The sequence below is a fragment of the Lontra canadensis genome, unplaced genomic scaffold (genome assembly GCF_010015895.1).
Source record: "Lontra canadensis isolate GAN:19392208 unplaced genomic scaffold, GSC_riverotter_1.0 scaffold41, whole genome shotgun sequence".
NCBI lineage: Eukaryota > Metazoa > Chordata > Mammalia > Carnivora > Mustelidae > Lontra > Lontra canadensis.
Window position 1 is genome coordinate 728,652 of NW_022631035.1, and position 26,371 is coordinate 755,022.

General features: G+C 65.2%; 2 protein-coding genes across 9 annotated transcripts in view; one reads left to right on the forward strand and one right to left on the reverse strand.

The window, feature by feature from the left end:
- Positions 1-12,597, forward strand: part of CSNK1D (casein kinase 1 delta) — a 31,666-nt gene extending 19,069 nt beyond the window's left edge. Inside the window, exons 5-10 of one of the 3 annotated variants that reach the window (XM_032870336.1) lie at positions 180-350; positions 712-860; positions 2,637-2,808; positions 3,401-3,540; positions 6,486-6,550; positions 7,691-8,177. In XM_032870336.1, the coding sequence (XP_032726227.1) occupies positions 180-350; positions 712-860; positions 2,637-2,808; positions 3,401-3,540; positions 6,486-6,518 (665 nt within the window). In that variant the 3' untranslated portion in view covers positions 6,519-6,550; positions 7,691-8,177. Of the gene's footprint in view, positions 1-179; positions 351-711; positions 861-2,636; positions 2,809-3,400; positions 3,541-6,485; positions 6,551-7,690; positions 8,178-12,383 lie in introns of those variants that run through there. The other 2 variants (XM_032870334.1, XM_032870335.1) reach the window with 2 other exon arrangements.
- Positions 12,598-13,087: 490 nt separating this feature from the next.
- SLC16A3 (solute carrier family 16 member 3) lies at positions 13,088-26,072 on the reverse strand. 6 transcript variants are annotated; one of them, XM_032870329.1, is made up of 5 exons: positions 26,054-26,072; positions 15,924-16,171; positions 15,382-15,525; positions 14,336-15,094; positions 13,088-13,688 (listed from the first exon to the last, which is right to left on the reverse strand). In XM_032870329.1, exons 2-5 carry the CDS (start codon positions 16,144-16,146, stop codon positions 13,435-13,437), a joined length of 1,380 nt encoding a protein of 459 aa, XP_032726220.1. In that variant the 5' UTR covers positions 16,147-16,171; positions 26,054-26,072; the 3' UTR covers positions 13,088-13,434. The 6 variants fall into 6 exon arrangements, with proteins under 6 accessions (XP_032726220.1, XP_032726219.1, XP_032726222.1 ...); XM_032870328.1 differs by lacking the exon at positions 26,054-26,072 and adding an exon at positions 22,709-22,791; XM_032870331.1 differs by lacking the exon at positions 26,054-26,072 and adding an exon at positions 17,711-17,932.
- Between the last annotated feature and the right edge of the window lie 299 nt (positions 26,073-26,371).

The following is a 26,371-nucleotide window of genomic DNA, read 5'->3' on the forward strand; positions in this document are numbered from 1 at the left end:
TCCAGGGGTGTCACAGTTTCCTAGGGGCACATCACGGGCAACTTCTGGTAAAACAGAATCCAAGACTATTTTTCTGTGGTTTGACAAGTTCGCTTCTACAGTCAGAATGTGCCTGGGGTCTTAGCTTTGCGGCTGCAGGCGCGTACATGCTGTCCTTGACCCGTTTCCATCTTTCCCAGAACAATCCCGGAGAGATGACCTGGAGTCACTGGGCTACGTGCTCATGTACTTCAATCTGGGCTCTCTGCCCTGGCAGGGGCTGAAGGCCGCCACCAAGAGGCAGAAGTACGAGCGGATCAGCGAGAAGAAGATGTCCACTCCCATCGAAGTGCTGTGTAAAAGCTACCCCTGTGCGTGTCCCCGAGGGCAGGCGCCGGGCTGGCCGCGGTCTTGGGGTGGCGATAGGGGTGGTGCGGGGAGGCTGGGTCCCAGACAGTGAAGAATGTCCTTGAGCTGGTGGCAGCCTTCTGTCCTTGCTGCTCCTTTACCTTCTGGGGCCATGACCCAGGGAGTTTCCTCGTTCGTGTGGAGAAAGGCCGCGGGTGGCACTAGCTGTGCTCTGTGGTGCTTTTCTTAAACGTCCGTGCCCCGTGTGACCCTTTGAGACGCCGTGTCTCCGCGTCCTAAGCGTGCGACAGTGGATGGTGGCCGTCATGTCGCCGGACACCCAGTCAGGGAGCGCTGGTGAGCGCCACGTCTCTTGTCTCACAGCTGAGTTCGCCACGTACCTGAACTTCTGCCGCTCCTTGCGTTTTGACGACAAGCCTGACTACTCCTACCTGCGGCAGCTCTTCAGGAACCTCTTCCACCGCCAGGGCTTCTCCTACGACTACGTGTTCGACTGGAACATGCTCAAGTTCGTAAGTGCGCCAGCTCGCTCACCCCCAGCACAGAAGGGAGCCAGAGGCTCCGCCGGACGCGGGCAGGCTTTCGGAGGCACGTCCACCGCACTGGGGGCCGAGGGGCCCGGGTGGGGCCCCCCAGGGTGGGACGTCCTGAGAAGCAAGAGCCCCATGAAGGGAGAGCAGAGGCAGCCACGTGGGCGCTGGGCCCCAGGCGCCAGCAGAGTGGGTCTCCCAAGTGCAGGTCCGCGTGGAACTGCGGCTCCCTCTCGACTGATAAACCTGTGATTGGAAGGTACGTGTGTGACAGCTGTCAGCGTGGCTCCAGAGTGCGTGTCGTGCAGGAGGGTATGGCCGAGGCCATGGTCTCCGGCCAGGTGGGGTGACCTCTTGCCCCGCGTCCCTCTGACTCAGCCGTGCAGGCAAGCGAGCAGGGTGGGCTTTGCTGCCGGCTTGTTAAATGGGTGCAGCTGTTTGCATACGTGCAGGCCTCGAGCTTTGATGTTTTCCTTTTTTTTTTTAAGATTTTATTTATTTATCTGTCAGAGAGAGAGAGAGCCACAAGCAGGCAGAGCAGCAGGCAGAGGGAGAAGCAGGCTCCCACCGAGCAGGGAGCCCGATGCGGGGCTCGATCCCAGGACCCCGGGACCATGACCTGAGCCGAAGGCAGTGACTTCACCCACTGAGCCCCCCAGAAGCACCTGATGTTTTCCTTCTTTTAATCTGGCGTCCCGTCCGAGTCTCTTGTATGAGTCTAATTAATTAATTTTCAGACACTGTTGCCAGGAAGTTTCAGGGTCTTTTTGGAACTTCTACTTCATTTTCCATTACAAATTTTTCCTGTTTAGTTAGCTTAAAACAGAAATTGGGACCTTTCCAGAGTGACAAGATCTGATGGAGGAGTGGAACCTCCTCTTCAGAGGGCGTAAGACAGAAAGGCTTGTCCTGTGGCCTTGCAGGTGCCAGGGTGTCTGTGCAGGGTCTGTGCCCTGCAGGGGAGAGCAGGTGCCCCACAGCAGGTGGCTCGGGCTGTGCGACCCCCGATCGCCCAGTGTCGGGGCGACCTTCTGGTATCCTCGCCCTCCCAGTGGGGCTGGCCGCCCTTCCCCGGGCAGGGCTGGAGAGAGAATCTCCTGGGCTTCACAGTGTGCATGTGGTGGGACAAGTGCTCGGCTCTGCGCTGCGGCTGGGAAGCCGCCGCGGGCGGAGTGGGCACCGGTGGGTGTGGCTGCAACAGTAAAGGTTCTTTGGCAGAAACCGCCGGCTGGATTCGGCTCGTGGGCCGCGGTTTGCAGACAGATGCGTCAGCGCTGTTCCTTGCAGCGGCCCCGGAGTCCTGCCCCCACTCCTGGGTCCTCATTCGCTCAAAGTAGAACTAGCCGTGTTTGCCTGCACTCTTGTCACGTGGGCCCTGGCCCCACATCGCCCAGGCTCTGGCTGGGCCCCTGCCAACCAGATGCCACCGCTTCCACGTGCCTCTCGGATCCCCTAGATGCCAGCACCTCAGGCCCACCACTGACCCGTCCTCATACGATTTCCCGTCCCTGTGTGGATACCCAGGGGGAAGAGGCCACCGAGTTGCCGTCCGTGTTTGGGGTTCGGAAATGCTGGGAAGGCCTCATCCATACACTCCCAGGGTCCAGGGCAGGCTTCTGTCTTCGAGGGAGGGAGGCCTCGTGCCAACCGGCTACATCACCTTGGATGGCTTCTCGGACAGCAGGGGACAGCCAGGGCCCTTGGGGTTGTCTTGCACCAAACCCCGTTCAGCTGGGTCTTACGCTGTTTCCTTTGCAGGGAGCCGGCCGGGCCGCCGACGATGCTGAGCGGGAGCGCCGGGACCGAGAGGAGCGGCTGAGGCACTCCCGAAACCCAGCCGCCCGTGGCCTCCCCTCCACGGCCTCTGGCCGCTTACGCGGCACCCAGGAAGTGGCTCCGCCCACCCCCCTCACCCCTACCTCACACACTGGTGAGTGGGCTAGCTCCATGTCTCCCCAGCAGGCCCCAGAGGGTTCTGGTTGTGTGTCGGCCGCTCTGGCTGTTGGAGCCACAGGGCCCCAGGTGGGCGCACGGCGGGCATGCGTTGCGGGCGGGGCTGAGTGCCTCTGGTCCTGGTAGACTCTGGTTTCTGAGGCTTGGCCGGCCAGGGGACGTCTCTTTCTTTTTCTCCATCGTTTCTCTTTTTCATGACACGGATTGCTCCGTACGAGTCTCTCAGTACCCGCCCCTCTATCGCCTCCGTGAGCGACCCTGGAAGCACGGGGGCCTTAGGCTGCCCTCCTGCTGGACTCCTGTGCCTCGCTCCTGGGAGAGTCCCCCAGGGCCAGCACGCTGGCATCCGGCAGTGCTCCGCGGGCCCTGCCCACTGCTGCTGAGCTCGAGCTGGGAGTGCAGGCCGGCTAGGGGTCCGCTGCCTGTTGCCGCCCTGGGAATCTGGTGGTGTGTGGCAGCGCCCACCCCCCCTGGGGTGCTGGATGCCGAGACCACTGAGGAGAGGCCCCCTCGTGCTGGGTCGGGGGTCTGCCCCAAGCCCTCACCGCCCCTCCTGTCTCCCCCTCCAGCTAACACCTCTCCTCGGCCCGTGTCCGGTGTGGAAAGAGAGCGGAAAGTGAGTATGCGGCTGCACCGCGGCGCCCCTGTCAACATCTCATCCTCCGATCTCACGGGCCGGCAAGACACCTCCCGCATGTCCACCTCTCAGGTACGCGCTCCGCACGGGTACCACTCCCGGCTCACCGAGGTCAGGCGCCGCGGGCCGCAGGCCTCTCTGTCTGGGCTGCTCTGAGGCCACCAAGCAGACTGGGGAGCGGGTACTGAAGGGCTTCCTTCCTCCCTCCTTTCCTTTCTCCCCCATTCTGAGTTTTACCTGGAGAGGGACACTCTGCCCCTCGCGGCCGGGCAGCCCATCGGTTGGGAGCCTGGGGCGGGCTGTGCGGGCGAAGGGCTTGGCTCCCCAGCCGTGCCGCAGCAGGCGATGGGGCTTTTTCTCTTCTGCCGCCGTCCTTGCGGCCCCGGCCCCCTCCCCGAGCCAGCCCTGGAGGCCGGGCCGTCTTCCCGTGCAGACTGGCAGCGCCCTGGCTGCTCCTACCGCGTCCGTCACGGGCACACACAGCCTGTGGGGGGTGGCTGGCGGCCCCTGTAAGGTTGCGTGGGCCAGCCCGTCGGAGCCTGGCACCAGGCGATGTGCCGCGGGTGAGGGTTCCCGTCTCCTGAAGTCCCTGCCTACTTGCCTTCTTTCTGACAGGGCAGGTGTCCTCAGGGAAGTGGCGGGGCCACGCGGGTCCCCTCCACTCGATCCTCTTCCCTCTCTGGCTTCGGTGCCGCGGCTCTTCTCTGTTCGCGCACGTGCACTCCGCAGATGAGCTCTTCCCACGCACACGGACTTTCTTCTTCGTGTAGCCTTCAGGGCCCTGGTGGGTCACAGGGCGTTTCTGCTGCTGCGGCGGGCTCTTCCGGGCTGCCCGTGCCCCGTAGTGCCTGCTGGGCGGACAAGCACTGGTTTCAGGAAGGCCTTGGAAGCCCGCGTCCTGGACTCTGCACTCGGGCAGCACCCCTCTGGGTCACCGTGGCGGCTCTCGCGGCGAGTTAGCACTGGGCTCTGCCGTCGGCAAGTGCTTGGCGCTGGGTGGGCGGGCGGCTGTACCACGCTGGTCAGGAGAGCGCAGGGTCTGTGAGAACCGCCCAGAACCGTGGTCCTTCGGTGTCGGCTTGGTCTCCGGCAGACAGGCGGCGGGAGCCGGGCAGAGGGCTGCTCCTGGGCTTTCTGCTTCATCAGGAGAACGCACCGTGTCACTCTGCACACTTCCCGTGTGTCAGTGGTTCAGTCAGAAGTGGGGTGGGTTTGTTTGGTAATTTTCTCCCGAAGAGACTCAGGGTGCAGGGAGTTTGAATTGTGGGGCTTAAGGAGTCTGGCCAGGGTCAAGAGTTTGGGCCCGTTACGGCTCCCAGCCCCCAGCCCTCCCTCCCTGCAGGACACAGAAAGGGCTACGGCTTCTCCCATGGGCCCTGGAATCCATGAATCTGCAGCCGGGAACGTGTGCTGGGCAGTGTCTGCCCACGCGTGGCCCAGAGCCCAGGCATGCGGCCTGCTCTGGGGCCCCGAACACCCCAGTCAGGGACAGTAGTCAGGGTTTGTCTGGACTCGGGATCCAGGTGTGGGGCCTCCGCCAGCAGAGATGAAGGGAAGGGGCAAATCTAATTCTCCTTGAGAGAAAAGAAAGTACCGGGATGGTTGGGGACCACTGAGGAAAACGCTGGTTCTGAGCTCAGCTTCTCCACGGCGTGGCCAGCCTCAGCCTGCTGGCCCCAGAGCCTTCCTCTTCGGTCTTCCTTAGCTGAGGCGGGCTTGCACCCGGGGGTCCGGCATCTTTGCTCTCGATTTGGCTTTCCGTGTGGACAAGCATACGGGGCTGGCCGGGAGGGAAGGGCCTGCAGAGATGTGATTTGGGGGCGTTTCCCCTCTGAAGGAAGCGCCGGTCACCCTCAGTGGTTTTTAAGGATCTTCACGTCGAGGACACAGCCCGGGGGGTGTCCCGGATGCACTCCCGTCCCAGGGATGGCTCCCTTCTTTGGCTTTCCTGGTCACCCACCAGCACGCTTTCTCAGGAGACTCTGCAAGGCAGCAGGAGGCTCTGTCCGAGCCTCGCAGCAAGGGGCTGACCCGCACCCCACCTGCCCCGGGACGTTGGAAGTTCCAAAGTGAGCGGGGCTGCTCCAGCGTCTGCGAGTCTGTAGGCCGCGGTGGCACTTGCCCCGCAGAACGCGCGGTGCAGGCAGAGCCGGTGATGCTTCTGTTTGGTGCGGGTGGTCCTGGCCCGCTGGGGCTGAGGCCGCATTCCACCAGCTTCCCCCGTGGCTGCTGTTGCTCTGGGTTCTTTGTGCGCTTTGAGGAGGAGATGTTGTGTCCTGTGTAGATGTTCAAGGCCAAGGGAGTAGTTCACCTTCAGCAAGAAGGTGCTTGAGCCACGGCCGGCCTATGGGAGGACCCCGCTGACCCCTCCAGCCATGGTGCACTCAGACTGTGCCGGAGGGTGGCTGCCCCTTGCCCTGACTTCCCTCTCAGGGCGGCTTACGCTAGACCAGTCCCCACGCTGCCGACCCCGAGTGTGAGTCTGGCTTCTCAGCCGGGGCAGCACGGGGCCCGAAGAACATCTGGTCAGTGAACCTACTGCGGCTTTTTCTCTTCGAGGAGAAAAGGCCTCCTGGCTCCAGTGCTCTTGGTAGAAGGGGACCCAGTCTCTGAGCCAGTCAGTCCTTTCGGTTGGTTGGTCAGCATTCGTGCTCCCGAAGCAAGGCCTGCGGCCCCTCGGTCTTCTCACGGCCGGTCCTGCCCCGGCCCCAGCGCAGACCCTGCTGAGCAGCAGGCAGAGCCTCGGGGGGCCTGTGTAGAGGCCGCCGTCTGGATGTCGGTTCGCGCACTGCCTGAGGGCGAGGAGGGGTCTGCCTGGCCCCGAGTCGGCCTCATCAGCCCGTCGGCCTAGAGGAGCCGCAGCGGCTGCTCTCGTTGGGGAGCCACTCGCCAGGTCCCTGGGGTCCCCGTGAGGCGGCACAGCCAGTGGTGGACCTGGCGGAAGCGAGGTGAGGAAGGCCTCCGTGTCCGTTGGCAGCAGAGCCCTTACCAACAGCTCTCTTTTCCCCCCACCTCAGAATAGCATTCCTTTCGAACACCACGGCAAGTAGCTGCACGTCTCCCCGTTGGAAGGCAGCACCGGGTGAGTGTGCTCGCGTTGGGTCTTGCCAGACAGCCGGCGCCGGGCGGGGCGGGCGCTGACCCCCCCAGTGTCCACCACGGGGGTGCGCAGGTGGGACTGGGCGTGCATGCCAGGTGTGCCGCAGGGAGAGTGCGGTCCCTCTGCCCAGTGCTTTTCCTCGTGTGGAGCCCAGAGCAGCCGCGCTCGGTCACCCGGTCCGGGGGCCAGCGGACCAGAGCGTCTCCGAACGGGGCGGCCCCAGGACCCTGCCCTCCCTTGGCTGGCCGTGGGCCCTGCGGCAGTCTCGAGAGTCCGGGGCCTGTGGCGGGAGCAGGAGCCCAGGGCTCTGCACTTGGGCTTGGCTCCAGGGGTCCCAGGACACTCGAGCCACCCGGCCCCGAGTCCGCGGTGCGGGGCGTGTGTCGTGTCGTGCTCCGCCGAGCGGCCGTGCTGGGTGGGGGCTCTTGCGCGCTCGCTGCGGGAGTCTCCTGGTGGTCTCTGCCGCCCTGGCTTTGTCACTCTCTTCCTTCGCATTTATTTCTGTCCTCGTTTGTTTTTCTTTTCGAGCTCGGTCTCTGCTCAGCGTCCCTTCCGTGCTGCCGTCTGTATTAACCCGTCAGCCACAGCCGCCTGCTCCCCTGCCGTTGGCGCATGGCTGGGCGTCCGAGCCAGGCTCCCTCCGGCCGGGGCTTGCTGCCGCCAGGAGACGGCCACAGCTCTGGCGCGGCTGTGTTCTCGGGCACCTCGATAGGGGCCGCTTTTCATGCCTCCCCCCACGGGGACCCCCAGGGCCCACACAGCGCCTGGTCCTCACTTTACAAAACACCCGTTACTTTCCAGGAAGGAGTGCTGGGAGCGAGTACTTCTTCCTGCTGGGACTCTGTCTGGTGCGATCGGTCTTGGGCTTCTAGCTCCGTGGCCACCCGGCCTCCTGGCTTGCATGCCTCTTCCTCCTTCCCCATCTTCCTGTCACTCATTCTGCTGAGCACGTGTCCTGGCCACAGAGGGGCCATCCGGAGTGGCGGGGTGTGGGCGTCCAGCGTAGGCCTGGGCAGCGTCTGTGTCCCCTTGCCGTCACTGGTGTTTCGTGCCCGAGCCTGACCCACCGGCCCCGTGCCTCTGGCCTCATGCTGACCTTCTCCTGTGCTTTGGCTCCGACAGATTCCCGGTCGGGTGGCTTCCAGTGGTCCTCAGTCTGTGGTGCACCGATGAGAACTCTCCTTCTTGCTGTGAAGGGCAGACAATGCATGGCTGATCTACTCTGTTACAATGGCTTTACTAGTGACGCGCCCCCCGGTCTAGAACCGAAACGTTAACACCGGGAGCTCTCCAGGCCGCCCACCCAGCGACGCCCGTGGGGGACACAAAACACAAACTAAACCGGACAGACTGCAAAGCGCTGCCGTCGCAGGGGCCGCACCGAGGGCCCCCCACGTGGGCTCGGTTGTCGCGGGCTGGAAAGAAAAGCAGAGTGTGAGAGACACTTGCAGAGAGAACCAAACTCCCGCTCCAGAGCCTTCCGGTTCCCCTCCAGTGGCGGTGCGCCCTGCTCCCTGACGAGCCCACTGTAGCCACCGACCTTCTACTTGGTTAAGACAGTTTTGTATCATTTTGCTAAAAATTACTGGCTTAAATCTGTGTAAAGAAATCCGTCTTTTTATTGTTTCTTTCTCGTCTGTTTTTGCGGTCTTAAAACCGATGTTGACTTGAACGCGCCCTGGAACGAAGGCTGGAGTGGAGTCTCTGTGCAGGCCGAGCGAGTCAGGGAGCAGAGCGCGCGCGGGCGCCCGTCCTCTGCTTTGTGGTCCCTTCGCCGCGTGGCCTGCTGTGGAGGGGGGTGGTCTCACCAGAAGTGCTGTCCGTGTAGACGTGTGTGTAAGTGCCGTGTGTGCGTCTGTGTGTGTCGTGTGCCGTGTGTCCTGTGGCCTCGTTACGCTGGTTTTGGCTGTCCCCGTCCCTCCCCCACCTACACCGGAACGCCTGCACGATGCGGTCCTCTAGGTGCCCCGGACGCACGAGAACGAAGCAGAGCACGGAAGACCTCGGAGGCCAAGGCTTTTTGCATGGGCGTTGCTGGTCCCTCAGGAGAGGATTTCAAACCGAGAGACATCGGCGCCTCCTCTGGGTCACGTGTGGTTATTTTGGTGGTGGCAGCGCCTCAGTGTCTTTGAATTTGGGACGTTCTCTAAACTGACTGTAAACGTGATCGGTGTAGATTGGCCCTCGATGTGTGCTAACGTCTGTGTGCTCAGAGCCAAGGGTGCGGCCGTCTGCGCTGGGCCAGGCGTGACCACGGCAGCCTCGGCCGGAGGGGATCCACCCGGAAGTGCCAAGAAGCTGGCGACTCAACCTAGTCACTCAGGAGGGTGCGGTGTTGCACGCTTCCTTCCACGACCTTCGTTGGGACGGAGCGGACCCCACAGGGGTCAAGCAGCAGGGCGGGGCTGAGTCCTGCAAGAAGGACACTGGGGCTGCTGGGCTCCTGGTGGTTTTCCTGGTCACTCCCTCGTTCCATAGCAGGCAGCGGCCCAGGCGGTGGTGGCAGCCCGTAGCCGGGAGCCCCCGTTGTGGGAAACCAGGTGTGATAATCGGTGTTTGTGGGTACGCCCACCCCTCCTCCTGCCACCCCACTGCAGGGTGCTCTGGAGACTGGGGCTCTCGCAGCAAGTGAGGGGCCTAGAGCATCTATGTCTGTGTTTTCCCGCTTTCGGTCCCCTCGGGCCCCTAGCGTCGGAGCATGGGTCTGAGGGACGCCCTGTTTGTTCGGTGTGCGCGGATGGCACAGAGCATGGCTCTTGGCTGCTTTGTGAGTACCGAGCAGGGACTTGGCCAAGTGGGGCTGTGTTTCTGGGGGTGCGGCGCAAGCCGGGCTGGGTCCGGGCGAGGTGGGGGGCTGTCGTGACCCAGTACCCTCTCGGGAGGTGGGAGGCGGCCCTGCCCCTGTGGGCGAGTTGTTAGCAGCTGCCGCTGCCGCTGGAGTGCTGGAGACCGCGAGGGGCAGCCTGCCCTCACTCCTGTCAGGGCTTCGACCTGAAATGGCTGGATTGGGTTTGAGAGGCGGGTGCAGAGCCTGGGCCCTCCGCGGTGCGGCCGGCCAGCCGTCCGTCCGTCCGTGCACACTTGCTGCCCTCCCGCTGCAGGAGATGTAGTTGCAACGTCTGTATCAACCTGTGTACTGGTGGCCGGTCTCTGACTTGGCTCGTTTCTGTGATCACTGCATTTATGTGCTTAACCACCGTGTAAATAATAAACCCGTGATGACTTTTACCTTTCCCCCCCGCCCTGCGCTGCTCTTTATTTCATGTCCGGGAGGGGTCGGTGTATGTAGGTTAACCCGGTGAAAACTCATCTGCGAAGGGGCGCTCCTGTCTGTCTTCCTGTGGTCCGGCGGTGCTGTCCGGACAGGCCGGTCGGCTGCCGGCCGCAGGGATGGGCTCCCCTGCCCGAGCTCCCAGAGCGGACACCCGTGCAGGCCGTCCCCAAGCGCCAGTCCCTTCTCCCCTGGCTTAACCCATGGAGCAGGCGCCTGAGCTCCTTGGGCCTCGGCGCAGCCCGGAAGGAAGTCCCCCGCCTGCCTAGAGCCTTCTGGGAAGCGAGCAGAGCTCTGTTGCCGCAGAGGGCGTGCACGGTGTCTGCGAGGCGGCTCCTGGGGCCCCTGCGTGACCAAGGGGCTCAGGCCTGTTGGCCCCGATCTCCGAGGAGGCCGGCACTCGTGCCCTGTGCCTGGGGCTCCCTGGTGTTGCCCGCCCATCCTCGCCCCCACCCCCAGCTCCGTGGCTTCTGGGTGGGTCCGTCCCTTGTACTTGAGGGCTGGCTTCCCTCTCTTGCTTGAGCTGTTGGAGCCCCAAGGAGCCCCAGCTGCACGACAGAGTGGGGCCGGCCTGTGTGCTCTGATCTCCCTACCACTCGGCCCCTGGGGCCTGGGGGTGTCCTGGAGGGTGTGGGCCCTGAGTCCCTGCCCCTTGCTCAGGCCCTCCCCTTGCTGCCACTGGCTGAGCCCGGTGGGCTCTGAGGTTCTGGAATCGGGCTGGGCTCTTCCTTGGCCCTCAGCCCTTCTCAACTTGGCTCCCAGCGTTGAGAAGGCAACACCCAGACTCCTTGCTGCTCACGCCAGCTGCCAACCCTTGCGCCCAGCCAAAGGGCCAGAGGCACGAGCCCCAAGCTGCCCTCCCCTGTTCTGCCGGGAGGGGGTTGCAGGCAGGACAGGGACCACTGCACCGACTTCTGCCCAGGGCCTGCCTGTCCTGTTCCTTGGTCCCTCGTGCTGGGAGATGCATCCTGGCTTGCCCCCCATCTTCCTGACCCAGGGCCCAACCCCGGGGCTGGATGGCGGGCTCCGCGCTCAGCAGTACGTGCCGTCCGGGCCGCCTCCAGCTCCAGCTCCGCCCCCGCCCCCACCCAGAGGGCTGTTGGGAAGCCCTTCTGGAAACTCCTACACCCTCTTTTTTTGTCCTACTCCCACCTGTGTCTGGCGGGGCCTGTGGAAGCAGCGCTCTCCGTGCTGCTGTTCCCACACAGCTGTGTTTGAGGTCCTAGGGGAGTGCCCACCGGGCTCTGCGTCCTCAAGGCCATGGTTTGGATACTGGCAAGGGCTGCACAGCCCTTCATGACCCCCACTCAGGGGCCCCTGCAGGTCCTGGGCAGCTGCCTCCCAAAATATCACTGGCAGATCCCCCAAGCACCCCCCGGTTTGGAGCCCACGTGCGTGTGCCAGGGTCTTTGTACAGGTCCTTCCAAGTGTATGTGTGTGTGGCAGGTGCCCCCAGGTCTGACCAGGCTACAGCCAGCAGCCCAGGGTGGCTTGGGGTGATGTGTGCATGTCCTGCGAGGAGGGCCCAAGGCGGGCGGACCCGCGGAGCGGGGCGCAGCACAGGCATCTGTATCGGTCCGCGGGAGGACAGGCTTTAAGGATGCTGGCCGTGAGCCTCCTGTGGCGATGACGGAGGGTGAGGGGAGGCCCCATCAATGGCCCCCCGATCACTGACTGGTCTAGACTCCTGTGAGGGAGGAGGCCTCAGCTTTCAGTAGCCACAGCTTTCTGAGGACAGCAAGCTTCCTTTCTCCTAAGTAGGCCCAGCTGGAAACCTCTGGAACCAAAACCTAGGCAGACAAGACCACCTGCTCACCCGTGGGCCTCGAACCCCAGCCTCCAGTCTGGGGCGGAGGCGTTGTTGATACTGTGGCGGGCAGGCCCTTGGGTCCACCTAGCATGTCCACCGAGGTGCCAGCTAGGGGACAGACGGGCCCGTGTTCCTGAGGCCAAGGGAGGATGGCAGAACTCACACCCTGGGGCACACACCGGCTCACATGGACGCCAGCCCCCAGCCCGCTGTGCGTCCCGCCTCAGTGGGAGCAGCGCTGACCTGCTGACCATCTCAGGACTGCTTGATATTAAGTGTCCCCAGACTGGGCCAGGCCCTTGCACACAGGCACAGAGACAGGCGAGGACGCACGCTTCTGTCGCTCCTGGCTGGGACCAGGGAAGCGAGGAGGGCGAGGGTCAGGGACACGGCAGCGTGAGGTCCAGGAAGCCTGGAGCAGCTCCGTGTCACCAGCAGCAGCCAAGTGGAGCTCAGATGGCAGCGAAGGGCCCCTGCGCGGCTCTGCCTCGACCCCCGCAACTGCTGGCACCCCCACAGCCCAGGCCCCAGCACAGGGTCCAGGCAGACCAGGCAGGGCTTGGTGGGGAGGGGGGCGTGCCCAGGGCCCCGGGGTTGTGGGCCAGCGCCGCCGGCAGGAGCCTGGTCCTCCGCACAGCTTGATGGGCAGGCGCAGGAGGGGGAGCAGCAGGCCCCTCGGGGGTGACCTCTCCGAGCGGGACAAGATGTGAGCTTTCGCTTGCTTTTCATTGCAGAGGAGCAGGGACGTGGCATCTCTCCGGCTGCACGCGGCCCGCCAGGGTGCCCGCTGCCGTCCCCAGCGCCCGCGACGCACCACCTACTGAGGCGGCCCCAGCGGCCTCTGACCGGGCTCCCAGCCACACAGGCCACCACTGGCCACGAGGGCAGGTGGGTGTGAGGTACCCGGGGCGAGGCCGAGCAGGGCTGGACAAGGAGGACGGGAGCAGACGCCTGCGCTGGGCGCTGTAGGGCCACGACCCGCCAGCCGAGGGGTGAATAAATGGAAGGCAGGAAGATCATTTTCTTTAAACACACGCACAGTGAACAAGAAGCACACGTATGTCTCAGCTTAAGTGCACACGCCTTGTACGGGCTGCCGGGCACGGCCGCACGCCTGCAGCACGGCCCCCTCCCTGCCAGCCACCGGGGCCCTGCGTGGACGCTCTGAGCTGTCTGGGCTCCAGCAGGGCAGGGTTCAGAACCAGCAGCGCTTAGAAACGTGACCCGCCTGGCCGGGGCCAGAGCCACTCTGTAAAAACCACCAGATGGTTGAGAAAATGAGTTTGGAGTGAACGGTCAGACCCCACCCCACGTAGAACGTCCCACTCCTTGAAGAGGTTCCTTCCAAAGTGGCTCCTCCCACACGCACGTTTATTTCAGACCTTCAGAGGTGCGGGAAGGGAGTGTTGTCCCCCAGGCACCCCGCGAGGGGCAGGCTAGGGCGCAGCCAGGAACGTGGGGAAGCCCCCTCCCGAGATGGTGCCACTCCGCGGGCTCCCCCCAGCCCCGCCCTCTGATGCCTGCCATGTTGTCTCTGAAGCGTGGGTTTCTAGGTCCCTGAGCTCAGCAGTGGGCACCGGGCAGCTCCGGGGTCAGCAGGCTTGGGTCCCCAGTGCAGACGGCTTGTGACCTCGCGGTTCAGCTTCACCACAGTGTGGAATGACGCGGTTCCCCGCCCACCACCTCCCCGGAGACACGCGGGCGGCCAAGCTGGTCCTGACTGTGAAATAAACATGAGCGTTGACGTCTCTGTCCGGCTCCGTCACCCCCGCTGGCCTCCCGGGCTCAGACGCTCGTTTCTGGCGTGTGAACGACCTCCCCGTTTTTCTCGGGCTCTGCTTTCAGGAAGTGCTCCACCTCCCGGGAGTCCACCCTCACGTCCGCGGGGGGCTTGCGGCGCTCCTCCTCCACGGCCGCCTCGGGCCTCTTCCTAATGCAGAAGAAGTTGCCCAGCACCAGCACGAGGGAGGAGGCCAGCACCTCGGCCCCCGCCAGGACAAACACGTACTGGTAGACGTGCGTCGCGTCCAGGAGCTTGCCTGCGAAGGGGTGACAGCGTCAGCCCGGGCTGAAGGTCACCCCCACGGTCACCGGCTACCTGTGCACCACTGTGCTGTTGGGGACAGCCCCGGGGCACCCTGTCCCAGCCTCCCCGCCCCCCAAGGTAGCCCAGACCAGGGGGCTCGAGGGAGGCTTTGGATCCGAGCCGCTGTAAGAGGCCGAGTCTCTGGGTGAGTGACCTGACCACACTGTCTCTCGCTGGAGGCCTTGTCACCCGTGGCCCTCATAGGAACCGCCTAGGGCCCCAAAAGGGCCCCAGGACAATGAGGCACAGCCCTGGCGCTCGCGGGGTCCCGTGGGTGGCGGCCTACAGAGTCGGCTGGAGAGACCCAGGCCAGGCTGCCCGCCTAGCCCACGCCCCAGGATTTTCTCAGCCTTCACAAAGAAGAGCAAAAACCCAACGTAACCAAAGCCGACCCCCGCCTTGGCTCTGGGCTGGCCCAGGTGCAGGGGCACCACCCTCGGGATTCCCCTACATGCCAGCCTTTGGCCCGGGTGGTGGGCAAGGCCAGTGTTTGCTCCTGACACCTGCTGTTTACCTGCTGGGGTCCCTGCAGCTAAGAGCCCTTCCATGGCGGGCTCCCCCCCCCAGCAGGCTCGCTCATGCCTGCGTCCCAGCACCCACCTCCCGACGGGGGCCCAATGAGCACGGCGACGGCCTCCAGTAGCAGCACGAGGCCGATGGCACTGGAGAACTTCTGGGTGCCCACGATAGCCATGAGCACCTCGAACTGCAGGGCTCCCACCATGCCGTAGGAGATGCCGAAGAAGATGCAGAAGACCACCAGGCCTCCGTAGTCGCCGGCTGTGGACCCCGTGAGGTCCGTGAAGCCGTTGAAGAACATGGAGAAGCTGAAGAGGTAGACGGAGTAGGGCCGCACCTTCTCCAGGCCTGTGATGAAGCCGGCCGTGGGCCGGGCAAAGATGTCGATGAAGCCCAGCACGGTGAGCAGGAAGGCGGCCTGGCCATCGGGCACACCCAGGTCCTTGGCGTAGCTCACCACAAACACGGGGGGCACGAAGAGCCCCAGCACCATGATGGAGGCGGCCACGGCGTAGATGACGAAGCCGCGGTCCCGGAAGACACTCAGGTCCAGCAGCCGGTGGGGCGGCCGCTGGGGCGCGGGGCCCGGAGCCGGCCCGGGCGCCCGCAGGGGCCTCATGAGCGCGGCGCACACGCAGCAGTTGAGGAGGAGGCCGCCCAGGATGAGGAAGCCGCCCCGCCAGCCGTAGCGGTCCTGCAGCAGCTGGCCCAGCGGTGACAGGGCGCACAGGAACACAGGGCTGCCTGCGGCCGCCAGCCCATTAGCCATGGGGCGCCGCTTGTTGAAGTAGCGGTTGAGCATGATGAGCGATGGCTGGAAGTTGAGCGCCAAACCCAGGCCTGCGGGAGGGGTAGGCGGCAGAGGCGTCACACCAGCCCACCCGCGCCCTCGTCCTTGCGGCTCTGGGTGGGCATCTGCGGGCGCCCACTGACACACCAGCAGAGACCACTGGGGAATGGGGGACAGACCGGCGCCAGGCCTGGGGGGCCGTCCACAGCTGCCCGCTCCTGAGAGGCCCTGCTCTGGGCACGCCGCCCCAGCACCCCTGCTGCCTGAGCCGTTGCCCCCCGCCTCAGAGGGCCCAGCAGGCCACAGCCTGCCCCGCTCCCGGATGGGCCCCACTCACCAGTGATCACCCCAGTGGTGAGGTAGAGCTGGATGACGCTTCTGCAGAAGGACGCGGCCACCATGCCCAGGGACGCCAGGAGGCCCCCCGTGAGCATGACGGGCCGGCAGCCAAAGCGGTTCACGCACACGCTGCACAGTGGGCCTGTGGGGGGTGGGGACACGGGGCTGGGCCCAGTCTCTCCACGCTCACCAAGAGACCTGGCCTGGTGCCGCTGCTGGGAACGGCCCCTCCCTCGCCCGACACCCGCCGCCCCAGCTTGGCAGACACACCAGGTGCCCGGGATACGGCTTCCTGAGCAAAGCACAGTTCACAGCAAAATGTCCTGGACAGACTTGACGTGTGCCCAGCGTGGCCGTGTGGGGAGCCGCGGCTTTTGGGCAGAAGCCTCTCTGGGGTCCCCTGCAGTCGCCCCGGAACCTGGGCCACAGACACCAGGTGCCCCTGCCAGTCCCCCACCCTTCCTGCTGGTGTGTGAGGTTCTTAACCAGAGCGGCCTTGGTGAACCCCAGAGGCGACCACTGGGCATCACGGCCCCTTACCTGTCCCGTACAACATGGCCAGCAGGATGGAGGAGATCCAGGCCGTGTCACTGTAGCCAATCCCAAACTCACGCATGAGCTCCTTGAAGAAGACACTGACCGCCTTGGGGAAGGCGTAGGAGAAGCCCGTGATGACAAAGCAGCCGAAAAGAACGGCCCAGCCCCAGCCTCCGTCCGGGGCTTTGATGCCCGTGGGGCCCTCGTCAACCACGGCGCCACCCATGGCCAGGAGGGCAGGTTGTGCGTCCCTGAGGAAGGAAGTGAAGCAGACTCAGTCGTCCAGCCTCAGCCACAGCAGGGTCCCGAGGCCTGAGCCACCTGACAGCCCCACCTCTGGCCCTCACCTGCGTCTGGCCTGTCTGGGCGGCCGGCAGCCCTTCCTCCCTCCCCCACCCAGGCCTGGCCTGCTCCCACCCAGCTGGCTCTAAAGGGCAGTGGCTTTTTTTGGGCTCAGCAGTCTCAGGTTACCTCCTGAGGAGAACAGACCCCAGCAGGGACACGAGACCAGCCGTGTGGGGGAACAGGCTGCACTTGCCGCCGCCTGTGGGCGGGTCCTGTGAGAAGGGGGCCTGGGGCCCCTCCTGGGGTGGTGTCCCTTGAGACCTAAGCTAGCCGTGGTCAGCCGTGCTCTCCCACCCCCAGGGGAGCAGGACTCCCGATTCGGTCCTCTGTCGCACCTCCCCTCCCCGGGTGAGAGCCTGAGAAAGGGGCAAAGACACACGGGCTTGACTGTGTGGGCCGGAGGCGGGGGCAGCCAGCAGGGGCCTGCAGACTGTCGGGGAGCAGACGGTCCTTACACAGAGGATCCCCCCCCACCCGTGCCCTCTGACCAGCAAAGGAGGGCCCCTCTCTGAGCCGGTGCCGACTCCTCCCACCCAGTTGTCCACACTCCACAGATCAAGGAAGGGGAGATCCCAGGGTGGGCGGGGGGCTGAACGAAGGGGTAGGCTTCCACGCAGCCCACTGGAGCAAACCATTCCAGCCCCCAGACTGCTAAGGCGGGGAGAGGGCTGCCTGTACCCAGTGTCGGCCCGAAACCCCACAGCAGCCCTGGGCCCGCTTCCCTCTCCAAGCCACAACTTAGCCCCACTGAGGCACAGTAACTTAGAATGTTGGGACCAGACGTCCGGCTGGAGACCCTAGCCTCCCCTCTCCGTCCCTTACCTCCATCTGATCCTAGCGCCAGAAATCCCCTAATCCCAGAGACGAGGCTGATGGCTGGTCCCCCACCTCACCTGACAGAGGCTGTTCCCAGAAGAGTGCCTCCCCGGTGCAGGTACGGGGAAGGGAGGGCAGCCCCCGGGGCCTGGGCCTATGGGGCCCAGCCCACTCTGTGGCCTGCTGCAGCCCGACAGCCCCCACCAGCGGTGTGCAGAAGACCAGCTCTGGGGGAAGGGGCCCTGATGGGGAGCACTTGCCAGTGCTGTGGTGTGAACACTCCACCTCCAGTGATGTCCAGGAAGGTCCCAACCAGGAGACTGAATAGGCCCGGTGTCAGCCACCTAGCTCCACCCCCTGTCCCCTTTCCAGCAATATCCTTGACCTTGCAGAGCCCCCTGGGTGTCCCATTTTCTGTATGCAAACCGGAGACGGAACGTGGGGCAGGACTTTGGAGTGAGTGCAGGGTGCGTGGACGGGGAGAAGTGATGTGGAAAGTAACCCCCCTCCCAGCCTCCACCCTGCCCCTGCCCCTGCCCCCAGCATCATGGCCACAGGAGCCTGGGCGGGGGGAGGTCTGGACTCCAATTCAGGGGTGTGTCACGTGTTAGGGGGTGTTTGCCGAAGACCTTCTGGGTGATTCCAAGCAGTTGTTGACGAGCACGACTGTTAGATGATGGACTTCCAGGAGCCAGCTGGCCGCCCCGCTGATGACAAGGCTGACACGGCCCACTGGAGCGGAACGTGGCCCCGGCCCCCACCCTAGGCTGGGCCAGGCTTCAGGGCCATGGGCAGCGCTTCTGGGAAACCCAAGAGAACAACCTCTTCTCTCCCTGGGCTCTCAGACCCCGTACCCTTTGGCACACACACACCCCCCCACCCCCCGCCGAGTGCTCAGAGGGCTTGTGGACCAGAGAGCAAGGTGCAGGGTGTTCCTGAGGCCAAGGGCTCCCCAGCCCCTGGGTGGGGGGGGAGCACCCAGGCCAAGGAAACCCTCGGTCCTCCTGCAGATGTGCCCACAGCCCTGTGACCTGGCCCCCAGGTGGCCCATTTCCGCATCCTAGGCATACCTGGGACCTGGGACTGGACTCTGCCTGGGCAGTCTGGGCTCACCCCTGGGTTCTGTCCTCCAGATCCCTGCCCGACTGCAGCCATGTGCCCGACGCCAGGACGGGACATGGGCAAACGCTGCCCTGCAGCCAGAACACTCCAGTGGGGACACCAAGCTGCGGTATCCCTTCCCTTTGTTAGCGTCAAGCTTAAAAGGTCCCCGAAGTACAGGCAGCAGGGAAATTTAATAAAACCCCAAAACCCGTCTCAGGACTGCGTCCGGGTGCGGTGACACTGTTTAGGGCAGAAAGCACAAACCGCAGACCCAGGGCAGAGGACGGGGCTGGTGGCTGTGGGGGCCCCGAAGGGCTCGGTGTCCCTACAACCCTGGCTTTTCTCGCATTGTGGGTTTACAGACGTTCATTGATTTTTAAAAATAAACTAAACGGGCGTGCAGAGGCCAAAGAGGAGATAGTGTCTGAAGCCGAAAGTCAGCAGCAGCTCTTAACCATGCCCCTGGGTCTCAGGAGAAGCTGGGCCCCTCTGAGAGCCCCGTGGCTGCACCAGCCACACCCGGCACTCGCCAGCAGAACACGACCCCCAGCCTTTGCTGCCCCGTTCTCTGCTCATCTGCCCGCCAGGCTGGACCCCCGGCCACCCCCAAGGCTCCCTGGTCTTCAGGAGACAGATGCTGAACACCCATGGGACGCAGGGCATCCCCTGTGCTAAGACCCAGGAGGGCAAGGGGCAGGTGCTACGGCATGGCTCAGGACCTATGTGGGCCACAGGAGACCCACGTGGGGAGCATGGTCGTCCCTCCCAGCCAGTCCTAGCGGCCCCAGAGGCTCTTCCCTTTCCTCCCAGCTAACCCCCCAGCATGGGGTACCAGCCAGGCTAAAACATTGCCCTCCCCATTCCCCACACAGGCTAGTCCTCCAAGTGAGGCTTCTCAGCAAGGAAAGGGAATGGGTGGGACCTCGAGGTTTAGAGGGACTGTAGGGGGGCAGGGGGAGGAGGGAGTAGAGAAGGCGCTGGGATTTCCAAGAGGAAATGGCCTTCTCAGCCCAGCTTGCCTGGGGGGAGGAAGCCCAGCAGAGACCCAGACTGGCAACATTCCCAGGACAACCCAAGATGGGAGGAGTGGTCCCCTCTGGGGGCTGGTCGGGACCTGGAGGAGGTGGCACTGGCACATCTGTGGGTACACACCAGCCAGCTGGCCTTGTGATGACATTTACCCTCCCAGGGAAGCATGCAAACCACGTCCCCAGCCCAGAAATAACCCGCCCTCTGGGCCTCAGAAAGCTGATCTCCCTGGTGGGGCGCGTGTACCCGCTTCCGGGTCAGGTGAGGCTCTGGGAGCTGCCCCCCCCCCTTCCAGAAAAGGTCCCACCACCGCCCCAGGCAGCTGTAAGCTGAGCAGGGGAGGGTCCAAGGAGGAGCCAAGCATGGGGATCCCTTGGAATGCCCACACGCAGCAGACCACAGTCGACGGGGCCGGAGCCCTTGTGCCCTCCCAAATCAAGGGTGCCTGCCAGCTTCCCCCTTAGCAGTCCACTGAGTCCCAGCTGGGGTCAGGACTCCAGGCCCCAGTCTCTGAGCCAACCTGGCCTCCTGCCAGCTTCACCCCAGGCTGTAGACCCACTGCCGTCCCCAGTGCACCCTGGCATGCCCCCAGTAGACCCCCATACCTGACGTCCTTGCACCCACCATGGGTCTGTCAGGTGCAGGGGCACGCCATGTTCCCTGGGTTCAGTGAGGTGGCCTCCGACTCTAGAGCCTGTGGCCTATCCCAGGCGCCCTGTAGGTTCACCTTCTGAGGAGACTGGTCAGTTATCTAAGCAGACTTCCAGTCCTTGGAGACCAGCTCCAGGCGGGCGGGGCACGAAGGGGCAATTGCATTCCTTCCTGGACTCCCTCTGCACAGGGAGGCCTGGGAGATCGGCCCCATTGTGGCTAGTGCTTGGTTCCATTTGAGCCCCGAGGGTCTCTGGAGCATAAGGGGCTGGTTAATGGACATAGGAGTGCCACGCCTCCAGGGGTGGGAGGGCCTCCCAGGCCCCCTTGCTTCCTTTCCCCACTGCCTCTGTTGTGCAAACAGGTTAACAGCATATCCAGATGCCTTTGCCTGCCCAGGGCTCAGAAAGCACCACTGGTCAGCATGCTTGTCCCCTTCCCAGGGCCTGCGCAGGACCGCAGATGCTGCTCCCCCCACCCATTGACTGCACAGCTGGGGCTGGAGGGAGGTGGGCCTTGGGCACTGCCCAGGCATGATCCAGGCCTGTTACGTCCAGCCTGGGCCCTCCATCCCTCTTCCACTGACCACGAAGCCCCCCAGGGCATGCCTGGTGCCCTCAGATCTCGGGTGGGCTCACAAGAGGCCAGTGGGGCAAAAATGCTGGCTTCATGCGTCAGATTGGACACTGCACTAAGGCCAAGCCCTCTCCAACCCTGTGCCACCTATGACAAGGAGGGGGCCATGGGCCCCGTGGGTGGCCCTGTGGACAGCTGTGGGCTCACCCATCAGGGCACCCTCCTCTAGAAGGCTCAAAGGGGCCAGGGAGCAGTAGAGGCTGGAGCAGGCCCAAAGCAGCCCCCTCCAGCCCTGGACCCTGCCCAGCCTGGCACTACCTGGCTTGCCCATCACATGGCCACCTTGTCCCGCTGCTGGACTGGCTGCAGCCGCCCCCCACCCTAAAGCCAGGGGGCCAGGGCCAGGGCGGGGTCCGTGCTTCAGCTAGCCCCACTCGAAGGGCCCTTCCCACCACCAGCCCGTTGGGCCTGGTGGGGCTGGGGCGGTAAAGACAGGGAGGGGTGTGGGAAGGGAGCAAGCTCCGCCCACCGGCCCGCTCGCCGGGCCGAGGGACGTGGGGGACGTGACCGCGCCAAGGGAGGAGCCGCCACCGTATTGCCTGGAGTAGGCGCTCTCCCGTCTGTCACCGTACAGGGCGGCGCGCGGGCCGCTGGGGTCAGGGAGCCCCGGAACCGCCCCGGGCGCCGGCGAGCGCTGCCCGCCCAAAGAGATCCTGCAGCCCCGCCCAGGTCCGGACCAACCTCATTTTCCCTCCGCAGGGGCCCGGCCATGTGGAGGCAGCTCGGACCTAGCCGGCCGGTCTGCAGGACGGCTGCCCCGCCCCGCCCATTTCACGGATGGCGCCTGAAGCCCGAAGGTCTGTACTTGCCCGGAGGCCCTGTGAGGAGCCCCCGGCCTCTTCGCTCGCGGACCGCCCGAGGCCTGATCCAGGGTGCCTCGGATGGACTGGTCGCTCTGTGCGGCAGTCGTCACCCTACTGGACTCGCAACCTCGGAGTGGCACTGGCCCTTCTCCTTCAAGCTGGCCGGGCCACCGCGGGGACCCACCCTGGAGCAAGTAGGGCCCGGCCCCAGGGACAGCACAGCCCCCCTTGCACACACTCCCCAGCCACTCTCCTGGAGAGCACCAGCCCCTTCTGCGGCCGCGCCTCCACACTGAGGTCCTGGCTGGAGTCCGCCTGAGCCAGGTTGTCTCCCGGGTACCATGCCCTGCTCAAGGTCACACCAAGTCATTACAAAGCCTGCCCTGGGACCAGGCCTCCCACTGCCCATCCCAGGCCCAGCCCACACCACAGGCCCCAGGGCAGGAAGGCTCTGCTCGGGCCACAGCACTACCACCTGTGCCCTAAGCCTCCCGGCTTGAGAGCAACTCCTCAGTCCCACTGCCCACCCACAGAGGCCAGGTCCAGCCTCGATGGCACACTCGTCTCTCTCTGTCCCTCACACCCAGAGTGCACTTCTGGACGTGCAGCTCAGTGCCTCTGGGATAGAAAAGCACTCTGGCCTCTGGGCTACCTCTTTGTCCCTCACCTAGATGCCAGGCACCCCCAGTGGCCACGACCTGACAGCTAACCTTCCAAACTCACAGCCTGCCGGCCACTGGCCTGGGCCAGCATCCCTGAAGGTGTGTTGTGCACCCACTTTTCAGACAAGTAAACTGAGGCTCCGCCAGGTTTCCCACAGGCTAGGGGCCTGGCAGGAGAGGAGGGGTTGACTCGAACCAGGGCGTCCAGCCTGATTCAGAGGGAGCCCCCTCCCTCTCTGCCCCCGGCCTGCGCTGGGAGCCATCGCCCCAGGGCGGCTGTGGGACGGCGAGTGCTTGGGCGCGACGAGAAGCGGGAGGAGGTGAGGGAGACCGAGGCCCGCAGGCCAAGGCGCCAGGAGCGCCACGCCGGGAGCGCACGTGCACCCCGCGCCCTCGGGAGGGCCCGGGCGGCGGCAGCCCCACCAAACACCGCCCGCCGCGGAGACCGCGCTCTTCTCTCCGCGACGCGCTGGGCGGCCCCGCGCATCCGCCTCCCGGCCGGGGCCCAGCCCGAGGGCCGGCGGGCGCAGGGGCGCGCAGGGGCGCACGGGGCCCGGGGCCGAGGGCGCGGGGGGGACGCGGCTGGCTCCCCGGAACCCTCGGGGGGGTAGGGCCGCCGCGGGGTGGGGGGGCGCCGAAGCCGGGATGGGGAAGGGGCTGCGGGCGGGAGCGCGGGCTCCGCGGAGGGTCCCGGGCCCGCCCCGCCCCGCCCCGCCCCGCCGAGCATCCGCGCCGCGCCTACCTGCCGCCGCTCGGCCGCCGCGCGCCTCTGTCCGCCTGGCTGCCCGCCGCCGCGCGGGGGGACTTGGAGCTCCGGCCGCTCGCGCCGCACGTCCCCCGCGCGTCACCGCCGCCTGGCGCCGCCCCTGCCCGCCCCGCCCGGACCCCGAGCCGCGCGGGAGGGGCGCCCGGAGCTCCCGACGGCGCCCGAGCTCCCGCCGCGCGGAGGGACCCCCGCCCCCGCCGCGCCGGGCCGGGCCGTGGAGGGAGGTGCGCCTTCTCGTCCCGCCACGCCCCCGGCCGGCCCCCGGGTCTCGTCCCCCCACCACCCTGGGCTGCAGCCCCGACGCTGTGGGGCTCCCACCTCCCGGCTCAGCTCGGGGGCGCTCAGGCCTCCCTCCCCAGGGCCCCCTGGAATCCCGGCCCCATCCAAGCCTCGGCTTCCTCCCAGGCTGGGCCGCGGGCCGGGCCCCCCCGCCCGGAGGGTTCGCAGACCAGGCAGGCGACCTCCCCGAACTTCCCTTTCCCCCTGTGGCTCAGCGCCCCGCGAAGCCAGATAGAGCCGGTGCCCCTCCTCTCAGGCGCCCGGCACCGGACCACCGCCGTGGGGTGGACGCCAGTCCCGGGGCACCCCCCATCCCACACCGGCCGCCCCTGGCCCACGGGGTCGGCGGATCCCAGCTGTTCCCTAGTAAGTGCTTTGAGCCCCATTTTCGCATCTGTCGCACAGAAAGAGCTAGCTCAAGGTTGAGGCTGTGCCAGGGAGTGTGGCTGTTGGTGGCGGCCACCCAGCGGGGACCACAGGAACACTTTCCACCCAGGAGACTTTGAAATGACACTCCAAGTCTCCTGGGGTACAGGAGGCTGACACATTGGCGACCTTGGGCCCATGGGGACGGAGAGCACAGTGAGCATCCAGCATGAGTGAGGATCACCGACTCCCAGGTAACGGGCAGTTCGCAGGACAGTGTGGGCCTCCTGGCTGGGTCCACCACCCGACTACCCCTTCTGAGATGCCACGTCCACCAGGACCTTCTGCATTCCCTTTGGGGTGCTGAGAAACCACACCCCACGTGTCCCCTGTGAAAAGAGCCCTGGCACTCAAAGAGGTTGGGCGGGTGCCCACCCCTGCTTGCGGCTCCCAGCTCCACCTCCCTCACTCCAAACTGCTGAAGAAACGGCCGTGGAAGCACGCGTCCGTGAGAAGGTGAGCAGAGCCCAGGTGAGCAGACCTCAGGCCTCCAGCGCAGGTCCTCGGGCTCCCGGATGCAGGCCTGGATCCTGAGTGTCTGGAGGAGCACGTGGGGGAAGCCAGTGCCCTCAGGATCCCACAGTCCAGCCCAGCCTCAGGGACTACCCCCGTTTGCCTACACCAGCAGCTGTGCAACCCACAGGCTGGAGGCGGAGGTACCCTCATGTGGGAGGGTATCCGAGGGGGTGGCAAGGCCTCATGGGGCAGGGCTCAGCTGCAGAAAGGAGCCCCCCCACCTGGGATGGTACTTCCAGCCCCTGGAGTGTGGGCCGCCTTGCTCCCCTGCCTCAGATTACTGAGACACACACCCTGCCCAGCTCAGAGTTCCTCTTGCCACCACCCAGATGCCTCCCCGTCTTCTTGGAACTTGGGGGCTAGTGCACCCCACCCCGAAGACTGCAGATACCTCTTGGGTAGAAGCTGTGCAGCCTTCAGCCCCGACCCCATCCCTGCCCCCACCCAAGACTGAAGAGCACAGAGGGGCCAACAGGGAAAGACAGTTGGGGATGGCTGGGGTCTTCCTGCTCTCTCCCAGCTTCCCTCAGCCCATGGCTCAGTCTTCTCTGAGCTCCAAGACCTGGGAGGACGCCCACCTCCCACAGTGATCAGAGCGAGTACCTGGGATTCAGCACTTGCGCTCCTAGGAGGGAAGGGGCCTTGGGGGTCCAGCTAGGAGAGTTGGAGCCGATCAGCCAGGGACACCTGGTTCTGCAGGAACCCTGAGAACGGAGGAGACAGTCTCCCAGGCTCAGAGCCCCTCAGGCATGGTCTTCCTTGGGTGTGTGTGTCCTGGGGCCAGACTGCCTGTCCTCCCGGACCCTCGGAGCTGAGGCACAGAGGGCAGGCTGATCAGACACCGGCTTTCCTGTCCCCTGCCCCCAGCAGAGCATTCCAGGGCAGGGGGCTTCAACGGGGAGGGGGGGGTGCTGGCAGAATGATATGTGTAGGAGAGATGGTTCTCCATGGGAAGCAGTGCTGACAAGCTGGGAAGTCTTTCCCCAGGGCTTCATGGGGACCAGCCCTGCGGTGGGGGGGGTCCGGAGCCCCAACAGAGTTGCCCAGCACTGGGAGGGTCTCGGGTGGCCAGGCTCCATCCTGCACAGAGCCCCACGGTGCCGTGTGCTCTGCAGGCGATACTGGCTGCAATTCTCTGGGAGGGACAGAGAAGGCCAAGGGCACCCACCCCAGACCTGGCTCCGATGCCTGTTCCCTGACAGTGGCCCTGGGCTGGCCCCACAGCCCAGGCTGCCCCTTTCTGAACAGAAGGGAGCAGAGGACCAAGGGAGGTCCATCCTGGCAAGGGGGTGACTCCACAGAATGGCCCTGTGTACGAGGTGAGGGGCACTCCCTGATGACCTGACCTGGCCCTGACCCTACCTCCCCCTTCTCCCTGGCTCCCAGGCTCCCAGTTCCTTGCATTGTTGCAAGGCACAGCTTCGGATCCTATCACGCCCTGCAGCGTGCTCTGAGGGGCCTCCAGGGCTGTCCCCAGTCCTGCCCAGCCAGCTGCAGCTCCCGGGGGACACACTCTGCCTTTCTTGAGCTGCTGTCTGGAGATGGACTCAGAGGAGGGCTGTCTGCTCAGCATGTCTGCTGCTGGTCCCATCTCCATTTTCCCTGTGCATCCAGACACAGGTGCCAGGCTCTGGCTTGATCTCCAGAAATGACCCTGGACACCTAGAGAGGCTTTGGAGGGCAGTGGCCACAGGGAGGGTGAAGGACTGGTCTCCCGCTCCTGCTTGGGGCCAGATCTGGGGCACCAGGCTGCTGATGAAGCCATTCTCGAGTCCTGGGAACCCACCACTGGACTCCAGGCCATGCCACCCGCCGAACGGACAGGACCAGGGCAGGTGAAGAAAGCCAAACCGCGTGACAGACACCTGGGCTGCACTACGGCCCTCAGCCCTCCTCGGGGAGCTGGTGGCCTGGCCGCACAGCGGGTCCCCACTCCCTGCAGCTGCACCCTCCCCCACTCCAGGGTGGAGAGGCCACCTTTGCAGATGAGGCAGGGTGGGGGGCTGGCGGGGGGACCCTTGCCCAGCAGAGCAGCTGGCCTAAGGCAAGGGCTTTCTAACCACTTCCCTCCCACCCCTTCCCTCTCCCCAGGGCCTTTACCTGGGATGTGTTCAGGCTCCCAGAAAAATAAACACATTAACCGCTTGGCCAGCCCAATCTGTGAACAGAGGCGGAAATAGGCTGCAGAGGCCGGACCCCAGCCCAGCCTGGCGTGACTCACCTGCAGTCCCACCCAGGGCAGGTGTTGGGCATGGGGGTTGGGTGGTGTCTGTTGCAGGGGTGGGGGTTGGGGGTGTCTGCACTGGGCATATCTGGGGGAGACTGGGGGTTTCTGGGGCATTGGGGGTGTTTGGAGGGAGATTGGAGGTAGGTATCTGGAGTTGGGAGTGTCTGGGGGTCGGCCCTGGTCCGGCCCCC

Coding starts and splice junctions, on each gene's coding strand:
- SLC16A3 (XM_032870329.1), bottom strand. CDS start 16,146: ATGGGTGGCGCCGTGGTTGACGAGGGCCCCACGGGCATCAAAGCCCCG. Junction 15,526..15,923: donor GGCCATGTTGTACGGGACAG/GTAAGGGGCCGT, acceptor CACCCCCCACAG/GCCCACTGTGCAGCGTGTGC. Junction 15,095..15,381: donor CACCACTGGGGTGATCACTG/GTGAGTGGGGCC, acceptor CCCCTCCCGCAG/GCCTGGGTTTGGCGCTCAAC.